Source organism: Prionailurus bengalensis, chromosome C2 (assembly GCF_016509475.1).
Source record: "Prionailurus bengalensis isolate Pbe53 chromosome C2, Fcat_Pben_1.1_paternal_pri, whole genome shotgun sequence".
Lineage (NCBI taxonomy): Eukaryota > Metazoa > Chordata > Mammalia > Carnivora > Felidae > Prionailurus > Prionailurus bengalensis.
In genome coordinates, this window is record NC_057350.1 from 133,222,483 (window position 1) to 133,241,105 (window position 18,623).

General features: G+C 42.8%; 1 protein-coding gene across 1 annotated transcript in view; it reads right to left on the reverse strand.

The window, feature by feature from the left end:
* COL6A5 (collagen type VI alpha 5 chain) overlaps window positions 1–15,487 on the reverse strand; it is a 94,432-nt gene extending 78,945 nt beyond the window's left edge. The window contains exons 1-4 of the mRNA XM_043595424.1: window positions 15,367–15,487; window positions 13,568–14,170; window positions 8,879–9,499; window positions 2,649–3,209 (exon numbers count right to left, since the gene is read on the reverse strand). Coding sequence (XP_043451359.1) covers window positions 2,649–3,209; window positions 8,879–9,499; window positions 13,568–14,170; window positions 15,367–15,427 — 1,846 coding nt within the window. The 5' untranslated portion in view covers window positions 15,428–15,487. The remainder of the gene's footprint in view (window positions 1–2,648; window positions 3,210–8,878; window positions 9,500–13,567; window positions 14,171–15,366) is intronic.
* Window positions 15,488–18,623: the final 3,136 nt, after the last annotated feature.

Consider the following 18,623-nt stretch of genomic DNA (forward strand, 5'->3'; position numbering starts at 1 on the left):
GCAATCTTTACACAGCATTATTTTCTGGGATAATTTACACTGATTTGATAAACACTATGAATCCGTATTAGAAACCGGGGTGAAAAACTTTTACTAGAAATAGTAAGTACATTAGTAAGCACATATCCATTCAACATGGATGTATAAATAAAGGATCATTCCTTTATACCTAAAGTTTGTAGATTTCCTACTGGTTAGAAATGGACATGTGTGTGTGTGTGTGTACACACAGAAGACCAATTTCTATAAGCCATAGAAAAAAATGGTGTTATTAATTCATGATACAGATGTGTGTGTGTGTGTGTGTATACAATGCAAATACACTGTCATTAGCATGTATCTCCTTAGTCTTAACCCTTTGCTCTACCTGCTATCACTGCCATTCTCTTAGCAGTCCTTCCCTTAACTCTCACAGAGTCTATCCCATACTATTTGAAAATGAACAATTAGCATTAGTCAAAGAGGAATAAGACAATGCTTATTATTTTTTAATAACCTGTGTAAGGACAACCAGGGAGCATTAAAGCCACCATGTAAGATCCAAGCTGCCTGAGGCCATCTTGAAAGTCATAGATAGAGAGGTCATTAAAGATGTTTGTGGCCTTGGCAAGGCCCCACTGCTGTGAAGTGTGGAAGCCTCTCCTCCATGAAACGTGTAAAAGGAATAGACTCTTACATGTGGTTTGGTATACCCCCTTAGATCTGCTTGTGACAAGATTATTTCCTGTCCTCTAATATCTGGTCTCCCATTCTTCCATGCCGATATAATTTCAGCGAGACAGATGACTGTCCAGGTAAGTATCACTTTTCTAGCCTTCCTCGAAGCAGATGTGGCCCTGTGACTACGTTTTTCCAGTAGACAGGAGCAGAAGTGATTTGGCCACTTCTGGGTCTTAACATTAAAACAGGGCAGTGTGATGGGCTCCTCTGGCTCTTTCTCCCTTTCCACAAGTGCAAGGTGAAGAGAACCGGAGCTTCACCGTTGACCTAAAGATGGGAGCTGTATGCTGAGCCTGCAAGAGCCTCTCTGCTAAATCCGCACCCTGCTCCCCCTGGACTGTTACGCAAGACAGAAATAATATTCTGTGTTGTGTAGTTTGGGATCTTTTTGTTATGGCCTCTTATCTTGTCCCCTAAGCAATAGGTACAATGTGTCTCATTCCGTCTGCATCTGCCTGAAACTAGTCAGTGTTTTTCTAGGCCCGAAGGCTTTGGTTCCTTAGCTTTCCTGCCTCTCTCTATTCACCATCTTATGGATCATCTCCTTGTCCACAGCTTGTCTCCTCTTCCAGGTGTGCCAATGTTCAGGCACCTCAAGTGCAACCCCCTGACCTACAGGAGATGTGCCGTACCTCCTCAGATTGGCCCAGGGCTGTCTCCCTCGGAGTGACCGAGATACAATCTACTTTATGTTTCCTGGAACCCTTTTACTTTTCTTTGCATCATCCCCAGGAAATTCTGGGGAACTTTTTACTCTTGTACTCTTTCTAGAGCATCCTGAAGACCCAACTCTACTACTGTCTGTAACAGGGAGAACAACGAACAATAATGTGATTTAGGATTTTGCTGTGAGCTCTGCTGATTTATCTTTGGATTTTAGTGACTCACAACATTCCAGAATGTTCACTTTTGTAAGTTCAAATAAATGGAAATCCTTCTCTTTTTCTCAGCCGTGACTTTAGCCAACTTGTGCAATAGCTAATTTTTATGTAGCACTGACTAAGTGCCCACGTGCATTTTTCTAAGTGTTCCACATGCCTTATCACCTTCAAGCTTCACCTGGAAGCTAGGCCTACCCTCAGTGATTAAGGCAGGTGGATAGTAAGTGAACTATTCAAGGTCCACAGCTAATATAGCTGGGGTTTGAACTTTACCTCATTGCCTCCAGCATCCTTTACCTTAACCAATAAGGTAACATGCCTCTCAGCAGACGAAATTTTCATGTGCTAATATTAGCAAACCAACACATACCATCTTCAGTTAGTAAGTCGCTGCTCCTAATAAGAGGAATCACGATCGGGTACAGGTATTTGCAAATTGTTCTTCCTAACTTTACTTCCGTAATTTTAGTCTGAACGAAAATGCAAATACGTGTTTCTGGTACAGATAAAAATAAACAATTGTTATATGTGTACTAGATAAGCATTCATAATAGAGGAATGATGGATGATGTTTCTTATGCTAAACCTATAAGGATTCTAGGATGTAGGTGTTACCCTTGCTTTATAGATGAGGAAGTCTGAAGGTCAAGCAGGAAAGTGGTTGAATCCTAACCTACTCAAAGCCAGAGCCCATTTTCTTTCCATGTGCTCATCTGCTTCAATTAGTGCACACACACACACACACACACACACACACACACACTCTTACATGCCATACTGGTGGGCTTTGTCAAGGCCACAATACTCTTAGCAACCTTCCTGCTTACAACCCCCAAGATGGCCTCAGGGCATCTGTCTGTGGAGGGCTTCTCCAATCTTGGCAACTGGTTTAAAGTAAGGGGCTGAATCCTTTGTGGTGAGAAAGGAAGTTAGCAACAATGTTAACCAGAAAACTGGTCACATCACTCCTGGTCTCAGCCTGGCTATCAGCCTGCAGGAAGCAACCCATGAGGGTGCAGAGAATAAAGCCTTCTTTGTTTTGCTCACCTTTTTCAGTGCAGATTCTGCGAACAACTTCATTTTTTATTCTCTTTAAAGAATCAAAGTTCTGCCCAAAGTTAACCCTTTCTTCCTCCCCAGCAATTTGTTGGAGTTCTTCTTTGTTAGCCTCCCCAATGCCAACCGCATGAATGATGATTTGTTCAGCCCTTAATCTCTCGGCAGGCTTCAGGACTTCATCCCTGGACTTCCCATCAGTCAGCACAATGAGATAATTGGGAACACTGCTTGTCCTATGCTTCTTTCCCTCTTTTATTATTTGCAGCATGAAATCCAGGGCTTTCCCAGTATCTGTGTTTCCTTTGAGTTGCTTGATGTTCAGAACAGCCTTTCTTAAATCCACATTATTAGAATTGTCATTGATGTGAAACTCCACTTTTATCTTATCTGAATACTGTACAGCTCCAACTTGGACTTTGTCTGGGCCAATGCTGAACATTTCTGTCACTGCCAAAATAAATTCCTTCATCTGCTCAAACCCCGTTCTATTTATGCTAGTTGAGCCATCGATGAGGAAATAGATATCAGCCTCTTTTGTATCCACACAGCCTGAAAAAAAAATGTGGAAAATGCATTCTTCATTAATTACAGAAATATCTGGAGAGAAGTTTGCAAGAGGGTTTGTAGAGGAACATGAGGCTGTGAAGGTTCTGGAGAATGAGAACTCTTCATCATTTACGCAGAGAGTGTCTGCTTCATCGAGCCTGTTCATGCCCATTTTCTCCTTTGAAATTCACAACAACCTGGTGGGAAATTGCAACAGAGTGACACCTAGTACTTTGCCTGAGGTCACACTGCAAGTTAATTAAAAGGCAGGACCAGATTCCCAAGTCTCCAGGCTGTAAGTTAAATTGTTTGTATAGTATTGACACCTGCCTTTTCAGACACTTTTATGCCTTATCATTTCCCAAGAAATGCAATGGAGGAGAGGACCTGCTGCTCTTACTTCCTCAATATCCTCTTTTCCCCAGAGCAACTAGAACACTATATTTAAAACTAGAGCCAGGGGCACCTGGGTGGCTCAGTCAGTTGAGCATCTGACTTCGGCTCAGGTCATGATCTCATGGTCTGTGAGTTTGAGCCCCGCGTCGGGCTCTGTACTAACAGCTCAGAGCCTGGAGCCTGCTTCGGATTCTGTGTCTCCCTCTCTCTCTGACCCTCCCCCATTCATGATCTATCTCTCTCTGTCTCAAAAATAAACAAACATTAAAAAAAATTTTTTAAACTAGAGCCAGATCATATTACTCTCCTACTTATATGGTTTATCATTGCATTTAGAACTTAAAAATGGCCTGAACTTTCTCCCTGTTTTTCTCTCAGATCCTATTTCGAGCAATTCTTCATCTTACTTGCTGTGCTCCAACCACGCCAGGCTGCTTTCTGTACTCTGAATGTGCCCCAGGGCTTTTGTAGTTGCCCTCCTCTCTCTTGCTGGAATATTCTTCTCCCTAAACATTCACATAGCTGATTCCTTCTTACCTCATCATGGATATACCAACTCAAATGTCAGTTCTTCAAAAAGGCATTCTCTTCCCCTCTAGCTAAAGCACATTGGTCATCATCTACCCTATTACCCTCTCTATTTTCTTTATGATAGCCATACTTTTTGAAGTTATCTTACTCATTTTTTCATGAGCACAGACTGCTTCCTGCCAGAGTGTCCCCATGAGGGCAGAGATTGTCAACTTCTCTGCTTCTACCCAGTATGCCTGGTCCATCGCAAGATTTCAACCAAAAATTTTAAATAAAAGAACTCTGGGTGGCTTAGTCAGTTGAGCATCCAACTTCAGCTCAGGTCATGATCTCGCGGCTCATGGGTTCGAGCCCTGCGTCGGGCTCTCTGCTATGACCATGGAGCCTGCTTCAAATCCTCTGTCTCCCTCTGTCTCTCTCTCTGCCCTGCCTTTCCCTTCCCTGCTTAGATGTGTACTCTCTCTCTCTCTCTCTCTCTCAAAAATAAACATCAAATAAATAAATAAATACACTCTCAATGTTCCTTCCTTTCTTGTTCCTTCCTCAATGTTTCTTCCTTTCTTAAAGCCCTGGAACAAAGTAAAACATGCTTTAACTTTACTAATAGTCTATTTATAACTCTATCAATTACTCATTGCAATTGGGTAGGAGAAAAAGCATAATTTAAAAATTTAGATTATTTACATAGTTATCTGGTTGAGTGTGTTGAAAGACCCTTAAAATACAAGACTATTTAGGTATTTCAGAAATAGTTTCTTTATTCACAGCTTTTTGGTAATTTATAGCTATTGACACTACTTTAGGCTATGGGGAGTTGGTCCCTAAGAAATCAGAAATACTGGAAATAAGTTTGGACCTGAGAATTAAACTATGAAATTGACATATAAAATATTAGGAGGAAGATAAGCAGTTATCTGCAAAAGACAGGGTTGATCCCAGGCCAGCAAAACCTGATATCAATAAAGATAGATTGATTTATATAAACCTAATGAAGAAGAATGAGGTGTTCTCCAGAAGAAAGATAGTGGTGATCAGCAATGAACGAGGAAAACAATATGAGTCACAGTGGGCAACCAAGGCAATGCCCATGCAACCCCCCTAGAACTGTGTTGTCCAATATACTAGCTACTAGTCAGATATTACTATTAAAAGGTAAACTGGAACTACTTAAAATTAAATAAAATTCAAAAATCAGCTCTTCAGTTGCACTGGCTATATTTCAAGTGATTAACAGCCCCAAGTGGCTAATACCTATCATATCCAACAGTGTAAATACAGAATACTGTCATTATCACAAAACGTTGGCTAGACAATGTCAAAGAAGAATGTGTCCCCTGGCCCAAGGTCTCACCTGTACAGTTATACAGAGAGACAGAGAGAGAAATCTACATATTTGACTTTATTTTTTTTAATATTTTATTTTATTCTTTTTTTTTTAAATGTTTACTTATTTTTTAGAGAGCGAGCAAGCGAGCAGGCATGGGCAGAGAGAGAAGGAGATACACAATCTGAAGCAGGCTCCAGGCTCTGAGCTGTCAACACAAAGTCCGCCACGGGGCTTGAACCCACGAACTCTGAGATCATGACCTGGGCCGAAGTTGGATGCTTAACCAACTGAGCCACCCAGGTGCCCCTGAATATTTGACTTTATTTAAAAAAAATTTTTTTTAACGTTTTATTTATTTTTGAGACAGAGAGAGACAGAGCATGAGCAGGGGAGGGTCAGAGAGAGGGAGACATAGAATCCAAAACAGGCTCCAGGCTCCGAGCTGTCAGCACAGAGCCCGACATGGGGCTCGAACTCACGGACTGCGAGATCATGACCTGAGCCAGAGTCGGCTGCTTAACCGACTCCTTCCTGAGTCACCAACTGAGCCACCCAGGCGCCCCGCCATCACTCTTTTTCCTATGCATCAGTCTCTTGGTTTGATTAATGTGAGCGTCTCCTTGATTCAATGAAGTTTGATTTTAAAAAACTGGATACGTACTACGTGACAGATGTGGTGGATACAGTAACGAAGTCAATGTAGATTGGTTCTCTGTGTTTTACCGTTCTGAAACTACAAAGCGAGCACCACACTCCAGACCATGGCAAATTCTCTAAGGTTGAGGTTCTTAAACACTGCTAACAGAAGTTCAAAGGGCGGCTTACTAAAATCCAAGTGCCCAGGCCCTACTCTGACACTAATTCATTAGATTTCGGGTAGGGCTTGGGCCAATGAACTAGTGATAAACTCCCCCAGGACACTCTGGTAAGTTTACAGCAGATGCTGTTGGTGCTTAGCCTGTATCCCCTCAAGCCCTTCACTGCATTTGTGCCCACTGGCTCCCAGGACTTTCTCTCTAACGGCTAGTACCTAGGGCTGTTTATGGGTGGGTTGCTCTCAGGTTCCTGGAACCCTCTTGCCAGGGGCTTGAAGAAGTGCCTGGAAATTTACATTCTCTCATGTTCTGGAATATAAATTCTCTAGCTACACTGCCCCCTGAAAGGAGCAATTCTAAGGTTTAACCCACATTGTCCCTAGGACGGCCCTGTGGAATTGAACTCCAGGGAACTTGGCTTATCGTCCTTCCCCTCCTGGTCCCAACTCTCCCTTTCCTACCAATCTCCAGTTTTCCCTGGATATATTTTCTAATCAAAATCTATCCATTTCACATGAATCCTTGTCTGGCATCTACTTCTGAGGAACACAACCTAAGTCAAGTACCAATATTTGAGAGCCATTGAATTAATAAGAAGCCATCTACTGGAGGCCTTATGGAGGATAGCTATCCCCCTTGGATGGCCCTTGCCATTAGCCTTGGTCCCATACCTTCCCATTTAGAATTTCTTTTTTTTAATTTTTTTAATGTTTATTTTGTATTTTTGAGAGAGAGAGAGAGAGAGAGAGAGAGAGAGAGAGAGAGAGAGAACACGTGCACAAGCAGGGGAAGGGCAGAGAGAGAGGGAGACAGAGAATCCGAAACAGGTTCTAGGCTCTTAGCTGTCAGCACAGAGCCCAACACAGGCGCTCGAACCCACGAACCATGAGATCATAACCTGAGCCAAAGTTGGACACTTAACTGACTGTCACCCAGGCACCCCCATTTAGAATTTCTGTAACAAAAATAAATGTGACCATTTTTTGGTCACATCATTTCAAAATCTCTATGAGAGGCCACACTACACATCCCCCCTATGCCTAATAGTTCATACTAGACCAAGGTGACTGCCACTCTGAGCCGCTTCCCCACATGTCACTTAGGAGGTAACAGAGGACTTGTTTCTTGCTGCTACGTATACGGGCCACAGAAAATCCAAGGCCAGCCCAGGATGCATTCTTAATAAACCTTCAATTGACTTGTATGAATTTAAAATTAGCCTTCAATGTCATTGGATGATTACAATTCTTTTCCATGCGAATGCTGCCAAATTACAATTTAGGTGCGACACGTGACCAAGTTCTGGCCGTTGGGATGTAAGCAGAAATGATGTGTGTAATTTCTGGAAATATCTTTGAAGAAAAGGAAACGGAAGCCTGACCTCTTCCTTCTCTTTTCTCGTTCTTGCTTGCTGGATGTGAGTGAGATGCCTAGAGCAATGATCTTGGACTATGTTCCTGGGAGTTAAAAGCCACAAACAGCAATAAATAAATAAATAAATAAATAAATAAATAAATAAATACAATAATGTCGAAAGAGACAGGGTCTCTGACTCTGTGGTGTACCAGCTGTGTCTACCTACCTTAGGACTTATTGTGCAACAGAAAAAACAGTTTTATCCCGATTAAACCACTGCTGTTTTTATTTCTGTTAGTCACACCCAAATGTAACTGTGACTGATACAAGTTACCCAACTGTATATTCCTGCAGTGATACACCAGCCATCAGCCACATGTGGCTATCAAAACTAAAATGAGTTCAAATTGGGGCGCCTGGGTGGCTCAGTCGGTTAAGCGTCCGACTTGGGCTCAGGTCATGATCTCAACGATCCATGAGTTCAAACCCCACGTCGGGCTCTGTGCTGACAGCTCGGAGCCCGGACGCTGTTTCAGATTCTGTGTCTCCCTCTCTCTCTGCCCCTCCCCTGTTCATGCTCTGTCTCTCTCTGTCTCAAAAATAAATAAACGTTAAAAAAAAAAATTAGAAAAAAATAAAAATAAGAAAATAAAATGAGTTCAAATTAAATTAAATTTGAATTTCACATCTTCTGTTACACTAGCCACATTTCAAGCGCTCAACAGTCACACGTGGCTAGTGACTGCCTTACTGGACAGCATAGATGGAGAACATTTCCATCGCCACAGAAAGTTCTGTCGAACAGCACTAACATATACAAGGCTACGCTACCTTTGAAAAACGTGCGTGTGTGTGCTTGTGTGTACGTAGCATAGAGAAGGAGAAGAAACTAAATGACATGAGAAATAAACGTTAAAATGGTTTTGTCTGGACGATAGGATTACAGATGATTTTATTTTCTTCATGTTCATCAATACTATCAAACTATTTTTTAACTAACACCTATTACTTTTTTACATTTAATTGCGGTACGACTTACACGCTGAAGAATTCACGCGTTGTAATCTTTCAATGATTTTTGGTAAATTCGTCAAGTTTTGCCAGCACAACCAAAATCTAGTCTTGGAACATTTTCCTAACTACTCATGTTCCCTTAGCCAAGTACAGTCAGTTCTCGCTCCTGCCCTTGCCCTCGGCCACTACTCATAGTACTTTAATAACAAGAAAAGTATTTTTTAAAAACTTACCAGTTTTGTCAAGGTCCACTCGCTCAGCACGAGTAGAAATTTGGGACCAAATTTCATTCTGCAGCTTTTTCTGGAATTTCTTACTGTAAGTTTCCAAGTCGGCATAGGACTTGAGCACGGAAACCATCTGTCTCGGAGGGTAAGACACTATTTCTTCTAACTGGGTGTCGTTCGCCCCTTGGATGTTCACGGCAAACACAGTCACGTCCTGCATCCGAAGCCGCAGTGCGGCATCACGTACCGCGTCCTCTGAGGGTCTGTGAGTGACCAAGACTGCGATCTGAGGCACCCCCTCTGCCCTTCTGCTGCCAGCAGACTCTGAAAAGGCTTCTAGTCTCATCTTCTCAATGGCAGCACCAGCATTGGCTCTCCCCGTCCGGAGAGAAAGCTTCTGGATTTGCTGCTGAAATTCATCCTGGGTTGTGTTTGATTTTAGAAAAGAAATAGTCTCTGCTCTATCACTGTAACTCATAAGCCCGAGGCGCGTGCAGCTGAACCTCACATCCATGGAGGCAGTAATATTCCTCAGGAAATTCTGCAGATTCCTTAAGTTTTGTCTGGTGCCCACTGACTCATCCACCAGGAACATGAGGTCAGCTAATGAATCTCTCTGACAGGTCACTGCGAAGGGAATAGGGAGAGAGAAAACGTAGGAGGATGAGTACAAACCACCGGCCCAGACTGAGAAGGGCACTTTACAGATTGTCAAAAGGCATTGGTGAAAATGGAGGCAGTCATGACAGATGTGGTTAGCACCGTTTTCTTTGAACGAACACCAGTTAAAATGCTGAAAAGAGTCACAAGGTGACGGACTTCAGAGTCTCTGCAATTATGTTCCTTCTGTCCGAAGAGTGCTTCTTACCAATTGTCCTATCAACCCCTCCACCACCACCCGTCTCAAGTGCTAGGATGCAGCAACGTGTTAACAGAAATATCTCTGACTTCAGGAAGCTCCTATTCTATGGGGAGGATAAATAACTAGGTTATCTTATTTCAGACAGTAATAAGCATCACGAGGAAATAAAACAAGTGAGTCAATCGAGTTACTGTTCTGGGGACATGGGATGAGGACTAACTTACTTGAGATACAAAGAAGTCAGGGAAGGCCTCTCTAAGAGGAGCACATTTGGGCTGAGATATGAATGAAGGGGATTCAGCCACGTGTTCTGAAGGAAGGGGGATTCTGGCAGAAGGAACAGTAGGAGGTGGGAACAAGAAGCCCAGAGTGGCTGGTGACGGTGAGGGGAACAATGATGGATGAGGTCAGAGAGACTAAGGGCCTGAATCATAGGGGAGTCGCAGCATCTTATTTAAATCTTTAAAATATCACCCCAGTTGCTGAGGATATTCAGGGATAGCCATTAAGAAACAATCACCCTAGTTCGGGAAAGAGACAATGTTTGTTGGACAAGGATAATAGCAGGTAAGATGGAACAACAGGGTAGTTTTGATACATGAATTAGAGGTAGAACAGAGAGGCCTTGATGATAGTGGGATGCTAGTGTTAAGAGATAAAGAAGAAGTGGTAAAAACTCGGTTTTGGGCACGAACAACTGAGTGGATATCGGTGGTCTCTTCTTCCAAGATAGGGAAGACCATGGGAAGAAGCTGCAAGGGGGGATTCAAGAGTACCATTTGAGACATGCTAAGTTTGGGACAGTTTTTGAAGACACCAGGTAAGCAGTTGGTTGTATGAATCTGGAATCCAGGGAAGAGAACATCCTAAGCACAGAAAACACCTACTCCAGGCACAGGGGAAGGAACTACATCTGTGGAAAGTATAGCCAAGGGATAAGCTCAATCTTGCCAAAAGCTACCCGTTAGGATTGTGAGCTCTAGAAACCAGAAGATACGTCTTGCTTATCTCTATCCCTCCAGTACCTAGTACCTAGTGAAACTCAAATTAAAATTAATTCTCATAAATCTGCCAAGGTACTCTGTACCCCGCAGAGTTGGCTAAAACAAACTCCCAGCATGACCTACTCAGGTTAGTATTCACTTCCAAATAGCTATCGATACTAATAATAGTAAACTGTGTTCCAAAAGCCATACAAGCCATCTCACCCATATCCAGGCAAGTACTATTATTCTCATCTTATAGGTAAGGAAACTGAAGCTCAGAGGTTAAATAGCTTACCCAAGGCCCTTAGCAGGCAGGCCAGAGTTTGAAGTCAGACCTAACTGACTCTGAAGTTCTTACCCTTAACTTCTAATGGCAATGATAGCGTCCCGTCAAGCAAAACCTTGCGGTTGCAAAACTCCATGAAGTAAATTTGGAGGATAATAAGCACACAGAACCCTCTGAGAAGGTGGTAAAACCCCCTGTTCTGCAGAGCACAGACTATACAGCCTCCTACAGGGCTGAAGGATCTCCAAGGCCTCCAGAATGGAGGATCATAGGAGGGTTTCTTCTCTGAAAAAAAAGAAGAACCTAAGTCATAAGATCTTGCTATTTCCCCAAGACAAGAGGAGTGAGAGATCAGGGGAGTGGAAGGAAAGGGATTCCCTGGTGTCCCAGGAGCAACACTAACTGTGGCAGAACCTTGTAAAACTCACTAAAATCTTGGCAGCACTCACTAAAACCCATTTCCTCCTCTTGGGCAGCGAACTAGACCTGACTTCCCAGGCTCACTTGCAGTTAGGTGTGGCCATGCCACTAAGATCTGGATAATGAAACATGAGCAAAAATAAGCTGATCCCACAAGACCCTCCCATGAGTGGTTTTCTCCTGCCCACCAGCTGTATAACAAGGCCCAGGGTGCCTTGGAAGGTCATATGCGAAGACTGAAGAGCCACCACTAACCCAAGTACCCGAATAGACGAAAAACAACTAGTCACCTTGGGCACTGGCCCTATAATGTTACAACGGAAATAAACTTCCTCCCATTCAGTGAGTCTGTTATTAAGGCCTGAACTGGCCTAACTACAAAACCAGGCCATCCGAAGAGCCATGGAATCCATAACGGTGGGGCGGAAAGGAAGTTTCGAGGTCATCCCAGCCCCCGTGTCTCACCAATGAGGATGCTGGTGCAAGGCTCAGAGAGATGACATCACTTCCCCAAGTTCGCACAGCCAGCTAGTGGCAGCATCTGGGACACCTGACCTTGTGTTCAGGGCACTTTGTACTGCACCAGGAAGCTTCGTTCAGTCTTAGAACTAGATAATTCCTGCTCAGAACGGCCCGTCATTGCCAACTGAGCACAGAGGCAGCCAGGAGAATCCATTTTGCCGGAAATCCTTCCTACCTGACTCTGGCAGGAGTCTGTCATTAGCACGGCATACTTACTGAGTGCCTCCCTGGAGCTGTGCACTGGCCGGTTCTGCCTGCTCATCAACACTGCAAGGGAAGCTTCCTATCTCGTTTTACTCGTTCCTTCCTAATGCTGTCTGGGATCACCTGCCAAGTAAACTATGTGTATTCAAGAGCCTTCTGCGTCGAGGCCTTCACTGAAGACACAAATAAGGCATTTTTCACGTGAGACATTATAAGTCACGGGGTCATAAGTATTCTTCCTTTTGGCCTAGGGGGTCAAGAACGAAAGCAGATGAGAAGGAGGCCTTCTGCATTTCTGTGTGAAATGGAGGGATTTCCAGGAGCTGACAGGAATGCAGATGTGACCCCTGGTGGTTCTGGTGGATGGTTCTTAGAGAGAATGCCCTAGAAACAGCACCCCCCAAGAGAAACCAGCTGTAATGATTGAAGTAAAGTGTGGCTGTGAAGCAGCTGTGCACACAACAATCAACATGGATGATGGAGCCTTAGAGGAAGGCTCTGTGCTGCCACATGAGAAACTCTTGGTGGCTCTCAGAAAATTAGTTGCGGAGAATTTTATGTTGGGGGACGTGACAGCGAAGATGTTAAATTATATAAGCAAGGGAACTGAGTCTGTTCAACTTGAGCTATTAGTTGGCCTTATTCATAGCCATAACCTTGTCCGAGATATTTCCAATATTCCTTCAATTCAAAGATTCAGTCTACCGTAAGGTATACTATTATTTATGGCAGCACTCCGAAATTTAAAAAAAAAAAAAAAAAAAAAGCATTACTGCAAGACACATCCTAATGTCAAAAATGTGAAAATGTGAAAAAAAAAATGTGTGTTTTACATGTGGAAAATATAGGCACAAAATGATTGCACGACTGAGAGAAGGAACGAGTCAAGCTCCTGGCTTTAGCAGGCCCTGATACTCATTGGAGAGATTTTACTTGTAAGGAGAAAAAATCGTGCTGGAGGGGATAAGCCAACACAGCAAATGTAGGGCTCAAGACACTACTCTACAACCGAGGGTATCCTGTTCTCTGCCTGGTCTCATTCTAAAGTTACTGCTCCCGTTTAGTGTCGCTGCGTTATTAGCTAACGGGCGTTTTCGGGATACTTACTATGTGCCTCACACTGTGCCAGGACTGCGAGGGCCAAGAGAACAGACACAGAACTTACTTCTTTTTCTGGAAGAATTTCACCTATTCAATCATTAAGAAATAGAATCGTAGAATACTAATAGAATACTAAGAATAGAAATCACTGTCGGGCACAGTGTAGGCCCAAAGAATACGGAGACAAATATACGTTCCCAGTTCTGCCCTCAAGGTGCCACCAGTTCATGGGTGGAGGGGACCAACCCAGAAACGAGTAATTATTCACTATGGGAAGTGCTTCTGTCATCATCCTCAACCCAGGGCTTCCTCACCTTTCATATCAGCATCTGCCGCTCCGTCCCTGTACTGGGTCGCTTCCTTGATGATCTGCGTCATGTTTTGGGAAAACGCGCTCAGGTCCCTGACCGACCGAAGGTTGAAGTGAAACTGAGCCGTGGCCATGGCCTTCAGCTCCTCCTCAGAAGCTTCCTGCAGCCCCACGGAGATGATTCTCACCCCGTCTTCCCGCAGGGCCTTGGAGGCCTCTTCCACGTCGTCGTCCTCAGACACCGCCGAAGCCAGGACCACCAGAATCGGGGGAAACTGCTTCTTGTCCCTCCCGCCGGCCGCTTCGGAGAAGAAGGTCCTGTGGGCCTCCCGGAGAGCGTTTCCTATCCGCAGGGAGCCGCCGATGAAGGCGAAGTTCTTCTTGAGGTGGTTCAGCATGGGGTTCCTGCTCTTGAAGGTGCTCAGCTGGAACTCACTGTGGAGCCGGTCGCTGTACTGAGCCAGGGCCACGCGGTACTTGTGGGCCTCGATGGGGAGACTGGTGATTATCTTGGTGATGAACGTTCTCACAAAGGGGAAGGACTTGGTTCCCAGGTGGTCAGAGCTGTCCACCAGAAACACGACATCTGCAAACTCAGGGCCTGGCTCTGTCAAAATAAAATCACAACAAAGCTAAACAAGGTGATTGTTCAGCCTTTACATTTTAGACCCCAGGACTCATTTGAGACTATGTCCTAAGTTATGAGTGACTCAGCATCCCAAGGGAAGGGTCTTCTGGAGGTCAAGCAGCAGAAACTATACTGGTTTTTGTGAAAACATCAAACAAGAAGACTTTTAGTAGTTAAGCAGTAAGTCTTTTGTTTCTCAACTCCGTACCAGAGACATCTTTTTCTTTTTTGGTTGTGGAACCCCAAACTCTGATATTATGCTAAAGAAAACCCCCAAAGTGGTCTGTGGACGAAGAGTAACTTTTATAAACCGTACCAAGTAAGCAGGTGTCTTGAGTTGGAGAGTTTAGGAGGGGGTGGGAGACAGGGATTGGGGGAGGGGCTTGATTGAGGGGAAGCAGGAGAAGAGCAACGCCAGATGTTTGCCCGATCTGAGAGGACTCCGGAGCATGTCGCTCTCTGAGGCGAGAGGGCCGGTCTGCTCTATTCTTGTCTCGGTCAGTTATTGGCTGCAGACCATCCCCAGGAATTGCAGGGAAGGAGCAGAGGGCTACGGACCCAATCTCCTTCGTGAGCTGACTCTAGGAAAGCTAAGAGCAATTCTCCTCAGAAAGCGGGCCATGTCTGTGAGCTGTTGCAGGCAATATTCACAGCAGCTGGGCCAGGAAAGGTGGGGGACGGGGTGCCAGCCTGATAAAGAGAGTTTGGGTCAGGGGAGGCGCCCCCAGCGTCTGCTTAGGCAGTCATGGCCAACCACCTCCACGCTGGAAATTTGTGCTGTGCTAGTAAACGCCTAACAACTGCTCTTTCATAGTAACTCAGAAAATTGTCAGGAAATCCTAGGATGCAGATTGACCTACAAAACCAATGCACTGATTCTACGAGAGTCATAGAGACATGGAACACTGGGACCTAAGTCAATCACTGGATAATTAGAATTCTTCTAGCCAGGTGTAGCATAATTCATGCCTTTTACCCATGGCTCTCGGTCATCTTTGAGAGATTAAGTACGTTTGATATTACATACCTCCAACTACGACTCAATGCCGTCTACTTTGACTTTTTAGTGAATAAGCAAATAAACCCTCTGTTTCTATGTATTAAAATAAACGTTCGTGAAGACATAAAAATGCTTATTTTTCCTAAATGACAATAAACGTAAAATATACTGGTACCTGGACTCTGATCTGCCAGTGTTTCAGCCCAAAGGATTAACATAAGTAGCAGGATCTTCATTTTGTTGATGAAGATTTCTTGCTTTTATTCTGTAAGACATGTTATTTACAATATGAAAAATCTCATCGTAGAACAAGAAATAACTACTGGCAAATCTGGAGTAGAACACAAATCGCTGGGAGCAAGTACTTGTCAAGTAATGTCAGGTGTGATTAAAACACTCATTAAGCATGTGGAGTCGTTATTGAAAATAAAGAATGCTAACATTTTCTGAGTCCTCATCATGGCTTAGCTACTTTTCTCAGTGCTGTATGAGTATCATCTAATTTAATCTCCACAACAGTCCTAAGGGGAGGGACAAATACTATGACTAGGTGACAGATGAGGAGACAGGCACAGAGGGGCTTGGCAAATGGTAGATCCAGGATCCTAACCCAGACAAGGTGACGGCCGAGTTCAAGCTCTCAACCACCATATGCCTTATACAAAGGCTGTGTCCTCACAAATCACATATTCTTTACCCTCTATCTTTATGTCAACAATGACTATTATGTATGTTCACAACACACCCATGTCTGTTTCTTCACGAAACCCTTGTGAAAAGAGTTCTTTCATTTACAGAGAAACTCAGCTTTACAAATGATTTTAACCTCAGCGTTTCTCTCCAGGAAGCTCACAATCAATCAGAAATCATGATTTCACAATCTTTTAGAAATTCTGCCAATTCAGAGTTGTTCTTCACACCGATGAAAAGAGATCAAGTAACCAATAGGCAAAAACAGAGCTGCCTTAAATGAGATACCAAAGGTATAAAGGCTCTGTTATTTTTTCTAGAGTTGACTTTCCCAGCAGTTGTTTTGAAATTGTTGACAATGAAGGAAGACTGAGAATCATTGGAAGCTAGATTTGAAAGAGAACTGATAAATCATTTAGACTAAACCTTTATTTTGCTAAGGATGGCCACTAACAAAGCTCCCTAGTAGTCAGTGGCTGAATCATGTCAACAATGACTTTTAAATCTATGTTCATCATATTCGAAGATACCATATACTTTTCTTATTCATTAATTTTAGTATGGAGATATAATTTCCGTAAGATTTACCCTTTTAAAGGGTTCAATTCATTATGTTTTGGTGTATTACAGAATTTGTATCCATCATCACTAATTTCATAACATTTTCATGATCCCCCAAAAGAAATCCATGCAATTAGTGGTTACTCCCCATTCTCCCCTTCTCACTGACCCTGGGAAACACTGATCTACTTTCTTCTCTATAGATTTGCCTGTTCTGGACATTGATATAAGTGGAATCATATAATACATGGGCTTCTGTGTTTGGAAACTTTCATTTAACGTGTTTTCAAGATTTACCTATATTGTGACATGTACCAGTGTTTCATTCCTTTTTATGGCTAATATTCTGTTGTGTGAACATACAACATTTTAAAAATCCATTCTTCTGTTGACGGGTACTTGAATTGTTTCTACTTTTTGGCTATTGTGAATATTGCTGTTATGAACATTTGTGTACACGTTTTTGTATGAATGTATGTTTTAATTTCTTAAGGAGATACTTTGAATACATTCCTAGAAGTGGAACTTGGGGTATTTTGGTAACTTTATGTTTAACGTTTTGAGAAACTGCCACACACTGTTTTCCAAAGTGGTTGTATCATTTTTCATTCCCACCAGCAATGAATAAAGGTTCCAGTATCTCTACATTCTCACCAACACTTGTTGTTTTCTGTCTTTTTTAAATTATAGCCATTTTAATGGGTGTAAATGGGTATCTTACTGTGGTTTGATTTGCATTTCCCTAATGATGAATGATGTTTAGCATCTCTTCATTTACTTATTGATCATCGGTGTATCTTCTTTAGAGAAATACCTATTCAAACACTTTGCCCATTTCTAACTTTTTTATTAGTGTGTTATAAGAGTTCAGTATATATACTGGATACTAGAGAGTTAACAGATATGTGATTTGCAGATATGTTCTTCCCATTCTGTGTGTTGTATTTTCATTTTCTTAAGGGTATCTTTAAGGCACAAGTAATTTTATTTTGTTTTATTTTATTTTTTAATGTTTATTTATTTTTGAAAGAGAGGGAAGACAGAGTGTGAGCAGGGAGGGGCAGAGAGAGGGAGACACAGAATCCAAAGCAGGTTTCAGGTTCTGAGCTATCAGCACAGAGCCTGCCGCGGGGCTTGAACTCATGGTCTGTGAGATCATGACCTGAGCTGAAGTCGGATGCTTAACTGACTGAGCCACCCAGTTGCCCCAAGGCACAAGTGATTTTAAAGTTAAATCCAATTTATCTATTTTTGTTGTTGTTGTTGCTAGTGCTTTTGGTGTCATAGCTAAATCACCATTACTACTCCACAGTCATTTACTCTCCAAAGAAGATTTACTCTGATGTTTTCTTCTAAGAGTTTTATAGTTTTAGCTTTTACATGTAGGTCTTCAATCCATTTTGAGTTAACTGTGTATGTGGTATGAGGTAGGATACAATCCTATTCTTCTTTATGTAGCTATTCAGTTGTCCTAGCACCACTTGTTAAAAGGACTTTTCTTTCACCATTGATTTGTCCTGACATGCATATCAAAAACAAATTTACCATAAGTATATGAGTTTAATTTTGACCTCTTAATTCCCTTTCATTTATATGTCTATTCTTTTTTTTCAACGTTTATTTATTTTTTGGGGGACAGAGAGAGACAGAGCATGAACGGGGGAGGGGCAGAGAGAGAGGGAGACACAGAATCGGAAACAGGCTCCAGGCTCTGAGCCATCAGCCCAGAGCCCGACGCGGGGCTCGAACTCACGGACTGTGAGATCGTGACCTGGCTGAAGTCGGACGCTTAACCGACTGCGCCACCCAGGCTCCCCTATATGTCTATTCTTATGCCAATACCACACAGCCTTGACTATCCTACCTTTGCAGGAAGTGTTGAAGTCAGGGAATTTAAGTCCGGTAACTTCGTTCATTTTCAAGGCTACTGTGGCTGTTCTGGACCTCATGTATTTCTAAATGACTTTTAGGATCACCTTGTCAATTTATACAAAAATGGCAGCTAGAATTTTTATGGAGACTGAATTGAACATGTAGATAAATTTGTGCAGCACTGTCATCTTAATGATGCTAAATCATTCAATCAATTAATACAGATTGTCTATGGAGAAGAGAATTTTTAACTCCTTGCTCCATATTTTCAGTAATGTTCTTTAAGAATAGGAAATTATAAGAACTCAG